This window comes from Numida meleagris, chromosome 3 (genome assembly GCF_002078875.1).
Source record: "Numida meleagris isolate 19003 breed g44 Domestic line chromosome 3, NumMel1.0, whole genome shotgun sequence".
Classification (NCBI taxonomy): domain Eukaryota; kingdom Metazoa; phylum Chordata; class Aves; order Galliformes; family Numididae; genus Numida; species Numida meleagris.
Genome location: NC_034411.1, coordinates 3,208,949 through 3,224,003, shown reverse-complemented (window position 1 = coordinate 3,224,003; position 15,055 = coordinate 3,208,949). Strand labels below are relative to the sequence as shown.

The following is a 15,055-nucleotide window of genomic DNA, read 5'->3' as shown; positions in this document are numbered from 1 at the left end:
CATCAAGCTAAAGCTTTAAAGATGAGGAAATGTGAAGGGTTTGGTTCTGAGGAGACTCTGTTGGAGCTAGGATGGAGATTTGGGTGCTACAGGTGCTTGTGTTCCCTTATCTGCCACTTTCCTGTTGTGTGATAGTAGGGAAACCATTTCACTTGCTACTATTTTTTTTATTTCTTTTTTTTTTTTGCCATTTTACTGGCTACTAATAATCTCCCGTAGGGCTTCTGGAAAATATATTCTCCAGACTATTTTAGCAGAATATTGTATTGAGCTGTGAGTTTGTTTTTTGTTTTGTATGGACCAAAGTTTGAGTTTGTAGTAATACAGCAGAGAAAAGTGTCTCTTTGTAGTGCTGTGAGTATTGTTCTTGTGTCTCTTTATTCATTAATGTGGTCTTATTGCCATTTTATATGAATACAGATTTTGTTCCATTTAAGCACTTATTTTCTGATTTTATTTTTTCTGAGTAAGATTTCTAGTGTCCCGCATATAAAATACAACAAGTCTGCTGTGCCTGAAATTGGTCAGAAAAACTTGAATGTACTGTTAGCAAGAGGAGAGACAATTCTTAGATCCAAAGTGTATGCATTCACAGTTACTAGGGGCACAGTAGAAGTCAGTGCATTGCAGGGGAAGACATTGCTGTAAGCACCTCCAAAGGTCACAGAAATATTGTTTGTTCTGGGATCAAATGTGTGCGTGTATATTTTATATGTGTATTTTATATGTGTGTGTGTGTGTATTTATATATAGAATCTCAAGCTTTTTCTTTGTTTGTTTTGAGAACTTTGGAGCAACTTAAAACGTTAGTTGGAAATTAGACCTTACCTGAGTGCTACTGGAAATGATGGAGGGCTACAAGTGGGTACTCAAACCCTAGAGGCTCTGAGTTTAATTTGAGCAGTGAATTGCTTTATAAAAGAAACAGCACTGGGGAAGTTTTCTGCTTTCTCGAGTTTACAATTTGAGAATATGCTTGTGCAATTTCCTATGCTTCTGTCAGTTAATAAGCATTTGAAAGTTTGTCCAAATCTTGTTTGAAAGTCTATAATGAGAAGCCTGTTTAAGGTGGTTTTATTGAGGACTGCGGTTAACTTAAGCTTACCTTTCTCTTACTGCCTGGCTAGGGGGGAGAATGACTGCTTAATTCCACGTGCCTTAATGGAAACTTTTCTTTTGATCTGCCTCTGTTTGTTTTGTCCCTGTTACGCTTTGTTGTAGTCTCTAGTGTTTCAGGTGAAATTACGCTGGAGATTTAAAAGCAAATTAACTTCAGAGAAATGTGTGTGACTGACAGCGTGCTTTTAGATATTACCACTTGGGGTGACACTTCTGGAATCCTGTCTGCACTCCTAGCCAGACTTTTCACAATGCTCCTTTCAAAGTGCGGTCACTTCGGCTTCAGCACCTGAAGTGCTTAAATCTGAGGTGAAGCACTCGAAAATCTGGGCGTGATTTTTGGCTGCTGCTATCTTTGGGTTTTATCAGCTTTCATGCCAACAGCTAACGTGCAGTGTTGTTAACAGCTTTTTGCAGAGAGAAGAAAGATGGAAAGTAATGCGGTTTTACTGGAATCCAAGTCCTCTCCCATCAACCTGCTGAATGAAATGCACCAGCTGCGTCTCCTGGGCCACCTCTGTGACGTGACGGTCAGCGTGGAGTACCAGGGTGTCAGGGCTGAGTTCGTGGCCCACAAGGCTGTATTGGCAGCAACTAGCAAATTTTTCAAGGAGGTCTTCCTTAACGAGAAGAGCATGGATGGCCCCAGAACCAATGTGTTCCTGAACGAGGTCCAGGTTGCTGATTTTGCTTCATTCCTTGAGTTTGTCTATACTGCGAAGGTAGAAGTGGAAGAAGACAGAGTGCAGCGTATGCTAGAAATAGCCGAGAAGCTGAAGTGCTTGGACCTCTCAGAAACCTGCTTTCAGTTAAAGAAGCAGATGCTTGAATCGGTGCTGCTGGAGCTGCAAAATTTCTCTGAATCGCAGAACGCTGAGGAAGAGAGTGCAACCCAACCAAGCAGTTTGCTCGAGTCTAAAGCAGCTGCTGTGGCAGAACCCGAGCAGACGGACTGTCCTCTGGACCCTGCAGGTTCCCCAGGTGGCAGGCCCAGAAATGGACTGTCTCTTGAGGTGCCAGCTACCAAACCAAAAGAGAAAGCGGACAAAAAGAAGGAACTGATGAAGCCTCCTTATGCCAAAATCAGAAGGGCAAGCGGGAGACTGGCTGGGAGGAAAGTATTTGTGGAAATCCCAAAGAAGAAATACACAAGGAGGCTGAGAGAGCAGCAGAAGAATGCGGAGGTTGCTGCCGAAGAGGACAGTTACCCACAGGAGCAGGACATGTGTGATGCGGAGAGGGAGGAGGAGCAAGCGGAAGACAACATCAAACCTGAAAGCGAAGAATGCGATGGCAACTTTGAAACGGAAGAAAACGTGAAGAAATCCGAAGAGGACAAAAAGAAACGAGGCAGTAACTTCAAGTGCAGCACGTGCGAGAAGGAATTCCTGTATGAGAAAAGTTTTCTCAAGCACATCAAACACAGCCACGGCATCGCAGCCGAAATCGTTTATCGGTGTGAAACCTGCAGCCAGACCTTTGCCAACCGGTGCAACCTAAAAAGCCATCAGCGCCATGTCCACAGCAGCGAGCGCCACTTCCCTTGTGAGCTCTGCGGTAAGAAGTTCAAGAGGAAGAAGGACGTCAAGAGGCACATTCTCCAGGTTCATGAGGGTGGTGGGGAGCGTCATCAGTGCCAGCAGTGTGGAAAGGGGTTGAGCTCCAAAACTGCCTTGAGGCTCCATGAAAGGACGCATACAGGCGACAAGCCTTATGGGTGCACAGAGTGTGAGGCTAAATTTTCTCAGCCTTCTGCACTTAAAACACACATGAGGTATGAACAGACTTAACTGGCCTTGTTAGATTCGGGGGGGAGAAGCAGAATCCCCTGGATCACACCTTGAGCCTTCCAGTGAAGTGGGGGTGTAAAATATGACTGACTGGAAAACTTCAGTATTTCTTTGTTTCGTGGCTTTTCTCCTGCTTTTTAGGTTAAGGGAGTTCTGTAATTTCCTTTCAGCCAAAGGAGAGGTGCATGGGCTAAGGCTGCCTGCTGCTGAAGTGCACTGTTAGCTTTGCTCATAGGAGTACACCTATCCATGGGACGCTTGACGTGAGAAAAGCAACCCCATGATGAATTACGTGTGCGATTAAGGCTATCATTACTTCAGCTAATTTGATGCCCCTGTATATTCAACAGCAAAATGTGCAATAAGTATGAAAATCATCTAAAAAGACATAGCTTGTCGCTTGTGTTCTGTGTGGAATATTGTGTTGGTAGTGCCAGCGACGGGAAGATAACAGCTTCGCTTTAGATCACAGGCTAGTGACGTTTTTTCTTTCAGTCTCTTAATCTGCATATAAAGTTTCTACACTTGATTCAATTTCTAACTTTAAAATCTTGTTTTTTGCCCTAAAAAAAAAAAAAAAGAAAACAAAAAAAATCCTGGATCTGAGCCTTGATCATGCAGCACAACCAAATGAAAGCAGCACTGCAGAAAGCACAGTTGGGCCCAGCTAAAGGTGTTTGCAAAAGACAGTGAAGTCTTGTGCAGGCATACAGTCACTCTTCTCACAGTGAAGATGACTTGCAGCGTGCTTCGAAGCCCCCTGGTATTTTAATGTTGCTTTCTCATTTCAGAATCCATACTGGTGAAAAGCCTTTTGTCTGTGATGAATGTGGTGCCAGGTTCACTCAGAATCACATGCTTATATATCACAAAAGATGTCATACAGGTAAGGCTTGCTTTTGCAGTGTACTACACCTAGGAGGCAGCCTGCTGTGAAACCAGGAGATCTTACCATCATCCAGAAGCCAAATGCCTTTTTGCAGTTCTGGAAACATTAGATTTTCTGATCCCAAGGTACAGTTTTTCTGAGAAAGGTTCTTACAGGTGGAAAGGCAGTCAGTGGATGGAGTAAAAGGAGCTTATCAAGGAGAAAGAAAGCTCCCACCCAGTAAGGATCTGGCACCTAAAGCAGGGGTTGAGGCTTTGAGTGTTCAGCCATGTCCAGAGATCTGTCAGTCGTCCACAAAGGGTCTGGCTAACTCCTTTTAAAAAAGGCCTTTCCTTGGGCTGACAGTTCTGAGAATATTATGAAGTTGTCTTGGCTCTCTAGGTGTCCACGGTTAGCCTCACACTTAACGTGGTTCGTGCAGGTTTCTCTTGGGAAAGCTCAGTGCTTTATGCAGAGATCCCTGCTGTCACCTTAGTGTGCTCAGATCCTGCTGCGAGGTTGGCCTGTGGTTAATTTGCATGCAGTAGCTTTCTCTTCTTGCACGTGCTGCGTAGTAGCGTTCTTTGCTACTTTGGCTTAATTCTCCCCTTCACCCTTGCTGCAGGGGAAAGACCTTTTATGTGTGAAACGTGTGGGAAGAGCTTTGCCTCTAAGGAGTACTTGAAGCACCACAACAGAATCCATACGGGATCCAAGCCTTTTAAATGTGAAGTTTGCTTCAGAACGTTTGCACAGAGGAATTCACTTTACCAGCACATAAAAGTTCACACAGGTAGGAGGTGCTCTTTTCTTGCTGCTGTTTGAAATAAACCATCACCATTTAAAGTCTTTGTTCTCACAGTTGCTTCCTTCAGACAAGGTGTTTCTCATTTCTTGGATGTCCCATTACCTGAATTTCTACCCTGCAAGCAGGTTCTAATTCTTGATGCCGTCTGTTTTCTTTCGCTTCCTTTCTTCTAGTACTTCCCTGTGTTTCTTACCAACTCTTACAGCAAATCTCTAAAGTATTTCCAAGAGCTATGCAGATGTTGCTAGCAATGCAGCTGTGTTACGATGAAGCTTATTAGAGACCGAAGTACTACGTCTGTTTTAGTTCTTAGCAGAGCACTGCAGAGAGCCAGCCCCTTCTTGTCTGCTTGCCCACCTTTCACATTTGCAGTCTTTTCTGCTTGGATTTTGTGGTGATACCACAGGCTGCAGTTTGTTCATGTTAACTTTGATCCTGTAGTAAATTCCACGCTGTCTTACCCAGCGCCGCCCTACAGGAAGCAGCCTTGCCCACGTTCTCCGTGCTAATACTGCTTGGCTGCTGTGCCTTGCTCTTTCCTTACTTCCTGCATCGTGTGCCAAGTGTGCTGTCACCATAGGGGGAGCAGTGGCCACGAGCCCGGCAGTGCTGACGTGAGCATCTTCCTGTTGTGGAATACCATCTCTTTTTTCTGCAGTGAAATACAGAAGCTAACGGAGCTTACCCAGTGAGTAACATCCCGCCCCGTACATCTGTGCTCTGCTTCCAGGTGAACGACCCTATTGCTGTGACCAGTGTGGGAAGCAGTTCACGCAGCTCAACGCCCTGCAGCGTCACCACCGCATCCACACTGGGGAGAAGCCGTTCATGTGCAATGCCTGCGGCCGGACCTTCACCGACAAGTCCACCCTGCGGCGGCACACCTCGGTGAGACCCTGCCCTCCCGCTGCCTCGTAGCCATGGTGCCTCCTTCCGTGGCCACGTGGTGATGTGTCGGCTTTGCCAGGCCTGTGGGGGGGGGGGGGGCTTCCCTCCACACATCCAGTATTCTGAGTCGGTTGGTCGGTTTGTTTTCCCAGATCCATGATAAAAACACGCCGTGGAAGTCCTTCCTTGTCATTGTTGAAGGAGCTGCTAAGAATGATGAAGGTCACAAAACGGAGCTCCCGGATGAAGAATACGATGTGTCACCTAAAATGCCAGACAAGCTGCTGTCTTTCTCTGAAAACGGCCACTATCAAAGCTTTGCTGCCGTCCCAGGGAGTGTGACTGCCCTGCATGACAGCAGTTCTGCAACGGGGACAGACTGTAAGTTAGATGGGGCTCCGGGGCCCCAGGGAGCCCTTATAGCTACTGCTCTAAGTGAGCTGACAGTACTGCATACACAGACAGACTCTATCCAGCCACAGCTTCATGCTCTGGTGAATATGGAGTAATTTGGTGTTACGAATCCAGTTCAAGCTGCACGCTTTGTATAGTTGTTTGACTTTGCCAATAACCTGCTGAGGGAACTAGGAGATGCTAGGGAAAGGGAGCAGGACCAGACATGAATGACATGCACTGGACTGCCAGAATATCCTCCAAAATGTAATTATCCACATCCAGTGTGTACAGCTCTGTCAGGCAGGGGAGTGTAATACCAAACGCAGTTTGGTTTCATCAGCTGAGGGTTATCCTGCAGGCAAAAGAAGGTTGGAGGTGGGTGCAGTTCAGCTAGGCTATAAAGAAGGTGCACGTTGATTCGATTACACCTGTACAATCGAGAGAAGCCACGTTGTGTTTCTCAGCCCGCTAGCGTAGTTAAATAAATCTGCATTTTCTCAAGTGGAAATCCTTTCTATAAGTTAAGTTTTGCTAATTTGCATTTCAGGATATGTTGGTTCATCTCTGCTTTTGCCAAATAGCCAAGCAGTAAGGCAGCTCGCTCCCTGGGAATAGGAGGGGGAGCAAGCTTTGGAAAGAGCTGAAGTTTCACTCCAGGAATTGTGATTCTCTGGTCGCTCCATAGACGAGTGGGAGCCAAGTGCTGTGTCTGTGCAGGTGGCGGTGCTGTTTTTACTTTCCAGTAAAACTTGGTGCAGTTTGGATGCTTGTGTTCAGCCAGCCTTTACGTAAGCTGGAGCAGTTGGAGGATAAGGCTTGGCAATTAGAAGGACAGACAGCTTACTGACACTTCCCTGCTGAATTGTAGCTAAGCACTTTTCTGCTGGTCCAGATCGGGCAGCAGTGTTCTCTTCTCCACCATCACTTAGGCATCGCTGCTCCACACGCCTCCTTTTAAATCAAGTAAAACTCAAGTGGGAATAGTTAATTACTTGTTGTGCTGACAAGCTGCTACAGCTAATTCCACCCGTAGAAGTCTCCTGGGGTAATTGCAGTTGCACATGGGAGGCAGTCAGCATTCCTATGAATAATAGCATGGGAAGATGCAGATAAGTGAAAAATGCACCAGGGCTGCTGAAGGCATCTAGGCCTTTATTGCCCAGGTGCTGAACACCTTGTCTGTAAGAACGTGCTGGAATCTAATTAGCAGGTTTTAGGCTAATAGCTGCTTAACTTTCCCTGTCTTAGGTGTTAAGGGGCAGAAATTAAAAACATAAGCGATAGATAAAGCTGCAGTTCAGAGGCTTTTCCTGATTACTAGAATTTAGCAGCAAGTTCTAGAACCCTGACGACGTGGTTTTGTTTTAAAATCTGATTTTAAATAAGGAACGTGACCGGGTGAGCCCAGGACTAGGGATCTTAAGTATGATTTTTGTTCAGCCCACACTATAAAGCTTCACCTAGCCTGCTCCAGCACCCACAAGACTTGGATCCCCCATCACCAGTCATTATGAAAATCATGCTTCCAAGCAGGCATTTCTTACAAGGATGGGGAGATCTTTCCTGAAGTGTCTCCTCCTCCTCCCCAGGGAGCAGATCCCCTTGTTCTCTTCCATTGTGGCCAGTAGCTGGGAAAGTCACTCTCTGCCCAGGGTAAGCACGCTCTGTGCTTCCTGCAGCTTGGGCACCTTTATTAATGCAGAAGCTGAACTGAAATGAAAATGTTACTTTGCTTGACCTCAGATTAACCTTTCGGGAGGAGTAGGGTACTGTCCTTGTGCAGGGACAGAAGCTTTGAAATAGGTGCTACTGACAAAAGTGCCACGTGACAGATCTGACTGGGATGATTCTGGTTTTTGGAAGCAGCGGTGAATCGAAAGCAATTTGCCTGTATCATTAACTCTTCCACGTTAGGACCAGATTCCCAGCGTCAACAGGTTAAAAACCTGGAGCTCATTTCATTTACTTCTTTGTTTCTCTTTATTTTAATATTAATGTAGTATTTCCACAGCTTTCTCATCTGAAGCTGAGAGAAAAACTGAAAGATTGCATTAGTGTAAAGGTAAGCACAATCGAGCCTGGTTAGGGCTTATTCTAAGGCTTAGGGGTTGGCAAAGCAATAAAGATATCCAAACTGGCACAGAGCTATTTTTTGACCTTAAAGGGACGTCTGATGTGTTTCCATAGAATCATAACTTAAGCTAGAGAAAGGGATTTTTTTTTTTTTTTTAAGAGAACATTCCAAGAGGTTATATTTGAAATATTTATTCAAGCACCATGTCCTGTTGAAACTCAGTATTCCCAGTGACCAATGTAAAGAGTTTGTAGATATATTTAAGTAAATCCGAGCATTAGTACCTGTAGCCAGGGAAGCTTTTGTACTCCATGAATGGACAGATGTGAGTTACGCGTATGAACCGTTCTTATTAAAAGACTGAAATGTTTAATTCATGATTTTTCACTTTATTAATGTACAGATTCACACAAGACATCATATTCCTGCTAAGGCCATTTCATTAATAAGTTTTCATAGTATGTGTACTGGGGGGAAGGAAGACAGCAGAGTGGCAGATTGTCATTTTAAAACTGTTACAATGGTCAACTGATACACTGGAGGTCATGCTGTAGCCTATTTATACAGAACAAACATTTGTATTGTAATGATATTTACTCCAGAGCACAGCAACAGACCGCAGAACCCCAAGGGAACGGTCTTCTGGTCCACCAGCAACAGCAGCATCTTATCACAGCTGGGCACAATACTGACAATGGGAAGAACTAACCAAAAAAAAGGCATAAAACGCGTGCCTTGGTTCTGTGTGACATTAACAGAAGTCAAACCCCTCCACAGGACGTGCCTACGCTTAGCAAAATGAAACCAAAATGGGTCCAAGCCCAGGTGAGTTCAGCAGCAGCTGCATCTTGGGACCCTCTTGCACAAAATGAGACCATATCTGCAACCCATCCAACTTCTGCTCTAAGTGGGTGGAAAAACACCTCTGAGAAGTGAGGAAACTGAAGTTGGGTGGGAGACTGAGCATCTTCCTGGCTTCGTAGTGGACTCACCCTAGGCCTGCCCAGCTCCTGGCTCTCACCTTTCATGTTCTGATGCATAGAACAGTTTACGTGACTGGTGGGAACAGTCAGAAAAGAAAACCAGAACATGGCCCAGGAGTGATTTTTGGTTTTCTTATGCTCAAGCAAGAGGGAAATAACAGTACTGCTTCTAGAATAACAAACTGCTTTTAGGTCAGGCAGCCTGTCTGTCCATCCAATGGTGTTCTACTCCAATAAATATCTAGATTGAAAGCAAAAAGCAATGAAAGCCAACACAGTCCCTACAGCAAGAGAAACAGGGCAGAGTCCCAACTGCAGCAGCGCCCACCAGAGCTGCCATAAACACCAAACAAAGCAGCTACGTTTCCATCCTTAGCACATCACCAGCACATCTGAGAGTCGCTCCACAGCGGAGAGATGCCAAGTGCCAACCACTGCCAGCCTGCATAGGCTCACAAATCCCTCAGTGCACGCGCTGGGGTGTAGGTAGCTTAATCACCGCCAGCCCCACAGCGTGGTTGCAGACATTTTAAAACACGTCTCTGAAGTGACAACAAGAATTTCTAAAGCGCCTACATCTTCTCAGAGCACGCTCGATCCCATCTGTCACCCAGACAACTAAGACGAGGCTCCTGCTCGATGCCAGGGCTCTGCCAGCACCTCTGCACGTCACAACAACGAGGCAGCTCAGCCAACAGCAAAAGGGTCAGAAACTAAGGGGTAACTGCCTGGCACGCACAAAAGACCCGCAGGAGACAGCAACAGGAGCTGATGTAAATGAAAAGTTAGAAAAATATATTGTTACTTGGGTCAAGTCAGCTTAGGGTAGCAGGGCTGGGGGTGTGCCACGAAATAAAGTGGAAAAATAGATCCAAGAAAATAGAGAAGAGCCTTACGTTTTATATTTAGATCTTAAATACAAAATACACAATTCACTAGGTCTGCTCCCGCCCACCACTGGCAGGGCTCACCCATCTAAGCAGTCCTGTCCTCTGGTGTGCAATGCTTTCAGCACCAGGCCCTCGTATCTATCCGTGCATCCCGTGTCTAAGAGTCACAAAGCCTTTCACTAGCACCATGTAAAAAGCTCAGTCATCAAAAAAACCAAGATCCAAGTGCATCTGGCAGAGGTCCATTTAAAAACAGGAACCAAGAACGATACGGAAGCAGAGCAGAATCTATTACTTGTACTGCACTGGCACAGACAAATAATATTTACATGCTTCACTCAGTGCTACTGAACCTTAAGACAGAACAGGAAGGGAAGAAAGGAGTTGTTCCAAGTGCAAACTTTGGGCTCATCAATAACGAAAAACACAAAGATTTCTGCCAGAAGTGTTCCTTTCACCTTAGAAAAATCTGCCCGTGATACCCAGAGCATCGCTGCTCATCTACCCACGTTGTCACAACAAAGAGCAGGGTACTAAAGAAACACACAGTCATTTGGACTTAGAAGCAACAAAATTAAGCTAGATATTTTATCACGTATCCTGTGGTGGTCCTTGGCTGGAACACGAGAACAAATGACTGAGGCTGCATGCCACAAACACCACGAACAATTCACTTCAGGTCCCCGTCCCCTTCTCCTTGGATTGACTTCTTGATGCGAAGCAGCATGGTTGTGAGCCACTGATCCAACCGCGATATCGAATCGAATTCTTTAACCTATTGCACGGAAAGAAACGAGCAGTTAGAAAGCAGCTGCAAAAGCAGCGCTGTCCATCTCCTCAAGCGTCATCTTTGAAACCTGCAGCTCTTCCCCAGGGTAGAAAAGGCCTCTGTTACACAGAGAGAGAAAAAGGGAGGCCACCTCAAAGAGCCCCAGCCGCCAAGGCACAGAGTTGTGGGTACTTACTGCCTCGGTGTACGCCTCGGAGTTTTGCTCCTCGTGGGCTTCCAGCAGTTTCTAGGAGAACACCATTACAAGTCAGAAAATACCACAAGTCCCTCCAGGAGGGGGGAACCTTTGCCACCTACCCAACCCCCACCACAAACGCAAACCCAGATTTGTTCAAGTTAACCACAGGAATCATCCTGCTGCTCCCACCGGCTCGGTCTGAATCCAACGCACAGCGAGTCCGATGTCTGATGTCCCTTAAGGCGTTTTGAGTAGAAGGCCAAACCCGTGGCGAGGCGAAAAAGCACAAAGCAAAGGGCAGTCTGCATTTCTAAATGTGAGCGCGTTCTTTTAACACTGGCTTTACTTACTTTCAATAGCTTGCACTCCCGTGAATCTGTGAACGCTGGGAACATCTCTTCGTACTTCTCAAGCGCGAGCTGAAAGAGAGAAGCACGCCCTTAGGCCCTTTTCACGCAGAATTCCTCACTTTTTATTTCGGTTTTTCTCTTCTCGTCCTAACACCACACAGAAAACTCAAGAAAAAAGCTCACAGCAAACCCACAAGCACGGGGAAATGAAGAGGCAGGGTCAGGCCTGGCCTCAGACTTCTCAGAGCCAGCTGTGGCCTGAGATATCGCTGGGCAAGAACCGAGCAGACACAGCCAGAGCACGGGCAGGGCAGGAAGCAGAACTCTCTGCATTGGACACTGCAGTAGCACGTGCCCTGGTTTACCCCCGAGCTTCACTCTGGATGTGCTGCACTGGAGTCTGGTGGAGATTCAGCCATCCCAGCCCAGCAAATGGCAGCTGACAGCACCAGCTACAAGCCCCTGCAACAGCCACCAGAGCCCTGTGCCTGCAGAAACACCTCACTGCTGGCAAGGGTTGGTCAGCACGGTGCATGAGGTGGGGGCAACCACCCCGAGCCCACTGACCTTAGCGTTCAGCTCGTCCACGATGAAGTGGCACAGGGCAGCTTTGAAGAAATACTCCTTCGCGCTGTACTTCAGCAAAGGGTTATCCATTGTGTTTGTCCCGACCTAGGTGTAAAAAGGAGATTATTTGAGTCGGGAAAGAAAGCTGCATCATTAGGAACTGAATTAAAAGCACGACACCTGATTAAAACTACACACAGCGCCACCCAAGTGTTTGCAAATAAAGGCCATGACAAATGCCAGTGTCTGTGCAGTTATGGGGCAGCCGGACAGGTTTCAGAGAGGAGTCAAGGGGAAAACCCATCCCACCCTCAGACTGGATGCCCCATCCCTGGAGGCGTTCAAGGCCAGGCTGCACGTGGCTCTGGGCAGCCTGGTCTGGTGGCTGGCGACCCTACACTCAGCAGGGAGGTTGAAACCAGATGATCATTATGGTCCTTTTCAACCCAGGCCATTCTATGGTTCTATGATTCTATGATTTCTGTGACTGAGGCCCAACAGGACAGCGCAGTGCCCAGGAGCTGGTCCCTGCAGGTGCAGAGGGACAGGCTGCCCCTGCCTCACCTGCTCGTAGATTTCTATCGCCTTCTGGTACTGCTCCAGCTGCGCGGCGTAGGCTGCCACCTTCAGCAGACATTTGTTGGCTGAGCTGCAATCGATACCAGGAAGTGAGCGGTGGGGGAGAACGTCCGTGCCACCTGCAAGCACCTGCCAGCGTCCCCTCCCCTACTTGCTGCACAGAACGGTGGGACCCGGAAGCTATAAAGTAGGTGTCAGACATCGCTCATCCCTTGGTGCCTTCTGTGCACCCAGAACGGGGATCCCAACCCCGACAAGTCTGCTTGCAGCACAAGAACCTCACACAGAAATCTAAGCATTCTTCAGAAACTCAACTGGCGTGACGCACGGGCACCTGCTAGGCTTAAAATAACCACGCGGGATTCGGGCATCCTACCAGAGGATGTTTTAGAAGAGCCTGCTGGGCGAGGAGTGTGAGCACGTACGCAATCGAGGGCAAATCCCCACCTCCCTGCTGGAAGGGACCACCTCCCGAAGCCCACTTGCCTGTTGGACTCTTCTCCTTTGTAATAGTCCGCAGCCTGCTCGTAGTGCGCGATCGCCTGGGGACAGAAACGTTACGCTTGAGCACCGCTTCTGAAGCGGGGGTTTGGGTGAGCTCAGTGCACAGTGACCGCGTTCACAAAAGCTTTTCCACTCTGCAGATGAAAGGAGCGAGGTGACGGCGGGGCTGCGGGTGAAGCGGGGCACCCGGCAAACTCCGAACGCGAGGCTGCCCTCGAACGTTTGCCCGCGCGCTCGGTCATGGTCCCCGACTCCAGAGCACGTTTAATAAAGGCGATGCTGCTGCTGCGGCATCTCAGCGCCCTACGGCAGCGAGCGCGGGGCCCGGCCCCCTCACCTTCTCGATGTCAACCAGCTCGGCCTCGTAGATCTCCGCGATGGTGATGTGGTGCTTGGCCGCGATGGTGAACCGCCCCTGGGGAGGACAGAGGTGCCGTGAGAGGGGTCCCCCCGCCCGGCACGCAGACACAGCGCGGTCACACGGCTCAGCCCCGTCCCCCGGCAGCCGGCGCAGCCTCTTACCATGTCGGTGTAGATATCGATAGCTGCATTTAAGCAGTTGATGGCCTCTGCAGCGTGTGTGTTCAGAAAAACAACACAAAGTCAGGCGGCGCGCCAGAGCGCCCACTTCAAGACCTCCCCCTCCCAGAAAAAAAATCGACAGGCGTGGAACAGCTGAGAGCACATCTGGACGTCCTAGGGGCTAAAGCCCCTGCACCCCAAGGAGTGCCCCAAGCGTGGGGAATCTTGCCCACACTGGGCCAAGCTCCACCATCCCATGAAAGCGCGACACTGGGTGGTGACACAGCCATCAGGACGGGCCGCGTCCAACCCACAGAAAGCATCTCTCTCGTGCCCAGACACAGCACAAGGAAGAAGTGCTGCTAATCCCCAGCAGCCTGCACGGAGGCTCTCTGTGCACACGGACCAGCTGACTCCGAAAGCCCCTGCGCTCCGCTGCTACGCCGCTAAGAAGCTTTGCACGAAACAATCCCGGATTTTGTCCCCCGTACCTTGCGGGTCTGCTTTTTTGTAGGCGTTCCCAGCGTCCACAAAGCTGGTGGCCGAGTCGTGCTTGCTCTGCAGCTGCATGTGCAGCTTGGCCGCCTGGCAGAAGGCGTTCCCTGCAGCTGGAACAGAAGCACACAGCGCTGACTGAACCCCACGGAGCGAGCGGCATCACAGGGAAACAGCAAACCACGCGGTGCTCCCCAGCACCAGGAAAGCTTTGGAGGTGCAACAACCCCAGGGGTATATCCGACCCGGGTCAGTGCAGCCGTGCCGGGCTCCGTGCAAACCTCCTCCCCTAAAGTCAGCACCCTGCAGGCTGCTAGCTCCACTTCAGCATGGGAAGCTGTCCCCAGACGGGCTCATTTAACAGCACAAACACCCAGCTCCCCCGGCTGCACTCACCGCTCCAGTTTTTGGCGATCTTGAACATGTTTGCGGCCCTGGTGTACATCTCGCAGGCCTCCTCCACTCTGGTGTTCCCCCTGGGTGAGAGCAGGAGAGCACGCGAAGCCGCTTTTGCCTTTTTTGCCGGCGGGTTTTGCTGCCCTAACAGCGCTGCTCACAGCACATTGCGGGCACCGCGGCTCCCAGGGCTCCGCTCCCGCGCCGTGCCAGCAATTATTCAGCAAAACGCGGCCGGGCTTTGCCGTGCGCCCAGCACAGCATCCGCGTGCCCCTCTCTCACCGAGCCGCCCCCCCCCCCCGCTCTGCCTATGGGGCAGAGCTGTCGTCTGGGCCGTGCACTCCCCCTTACGCAACCCCACTGCACGCTGCGCACCCCACTTTTGCCATTTTCCCCTTTTTGCAACCCCACAACCCATCGCGTCTCCCTTCTGCAGCCCCCCCTGCGCACCGCAGCCCCCCGTTATTTTGCAGCCCCCTCCTCTTTTTGCAACCCCCCCCCCTCGCCCGCCCCATTCGCTCACCCGAAGAGCCCCCGCAGGAAGGAGTGCGAGCCCTTCACCCGCTTCTCGGCCTCGGCCATCAGCTGCACGGCCTCCCGCTCCTTCCCCGAGCTGTCCATCGCGGCAGCGTTCGGCCAGGCCCGGAGCCGCCTCCTCTTCCTCCTCCTCCTCCTCCTCTTCCTCCTCCGGGAGCGCGCACGGGGGCGGGGCACGGTGCGTGCTGCACGATGCGTGCACACAACGCACGGCCGCGGGCTGCACGAGGCTGGTGACGCGCTCCGTGCCCCTCCGCAGAAGGCAGGCGGGGGGACGCGCGCTGCGCCCCGCAGGACGCAGCCGGGCCACGACGCCCACC

At 49.6% G+C, this 15,055-nt stretch overlaps 2 protein-coding genes across 7 annotated transcripts in view; one reads left to right on the top strand and one right to left on the bottom strand.

Moving 5' to 3' along the window:
* Positions 1-8,316, top strand: part of GZF1 (GDNF inducible zinc finger protein 1) — a 9,764-nt gene extending 1,448 nt beyond the window's left edge. For 3 of the 4 annotated variants that reach the window (XM_021391481.1, XM_021391479.1, XM_021391480.1), the window contains exons 2-6: positions 1,527-2,893; positions 3,701-3,795; positions 4,403-4,570; positions 5,316-5,473; positions 5,626-8,316. In XM_021391481.1, coding sequence (XP_021247156.1) covers positions 1,548-2,893; positions 3,701-3,795; positions 4,403-4,570; positions 5,316-5,473; positions 5,626-5,982 — 2,124 coding nt within the window. In that variant the 5' untranslated portion in view covers positions 1,527-1,547 and the 3' untranslated portion in view covers positions 5,983-8,316. Of the gene's footprint in view, positions 1-320; positions 1,429-1,526; positions 2,894-3,700; positions 3,796-4,402; positions 4,571-5,315; positions 5,474-5,625 lie in introns of those variants that run through there. The other variant, XM_021391482.1, reaches the window with a different exon arrangement.
* Positions 8,317-14,968, bottom strand: NAPB (NSF attachment protein beta). Of its 3 annotated transcripts, XM_021391489.1 has the most exons (11): positions 14,722-14,892; positions 14,198-14,277; positions 13,798-13,914; positions 13,307-13,353; positions 13,122-13,199; positions 12,767-12,822; positions 12,266-12,350; positions 11,702-11,806; positions 11,135-11,203; positions 10,782-10,832; positions 8,317-10,591 (listed from the first exon to the last, which is right to left on the bottom strand). In XM_021391489.1, the coding sequence occupies exons 1-11, from the start codon at positions 14,817-14,819 to the stop codon at positions 10,487-10,489; spliced, it is 891 nt and encodes a 296-aa protein (XP_021247164.1). In that variant the 5' UTR covers positions 14,820-14,892; the 3' UTR covers positions 8,317-10,486. The 3 variants fall into 3 exon arrangements, 2 of the variants coding, with proteins under 2 accessions (XP_021247164.1, XP_021247165.1); XR_002436790.1 differs by having other exon boundaries at positions 10,494-10,591; positions 10,782-11,203; positions 14,722-14,968; XM_021391490.1 differs by lacking the exon at positions 8,317-10,591 and having other exon boundaries at positions 10,598-10,832; positions 14,722-14,968.

Bases quoted from the DNA above. Each gene is read 5' to 3' on its own strand.
- NAPB (XM_021391490.1), bottom strand. From the start codon at position 14,819: ATGGACAGCTCGGGGAAGGAGCGGGAGGCCGTGCAGCTGATGGCCGAG. The intron at 11,807-12,265 runs GTGAGGCAGGGG...TTTTACACCTAG, and splicing joins CGATAGAAATCTACGAGCAG to GTCGGGACAAACACAATGGA. The intron at 11,204-11,701 runs GTCAGTGGGCTC...TCTCTCTTTCAG, and splicing joins TGGACGAGCTGAACGCTAAG to CTCGCGCTTGAGAAGTACGA.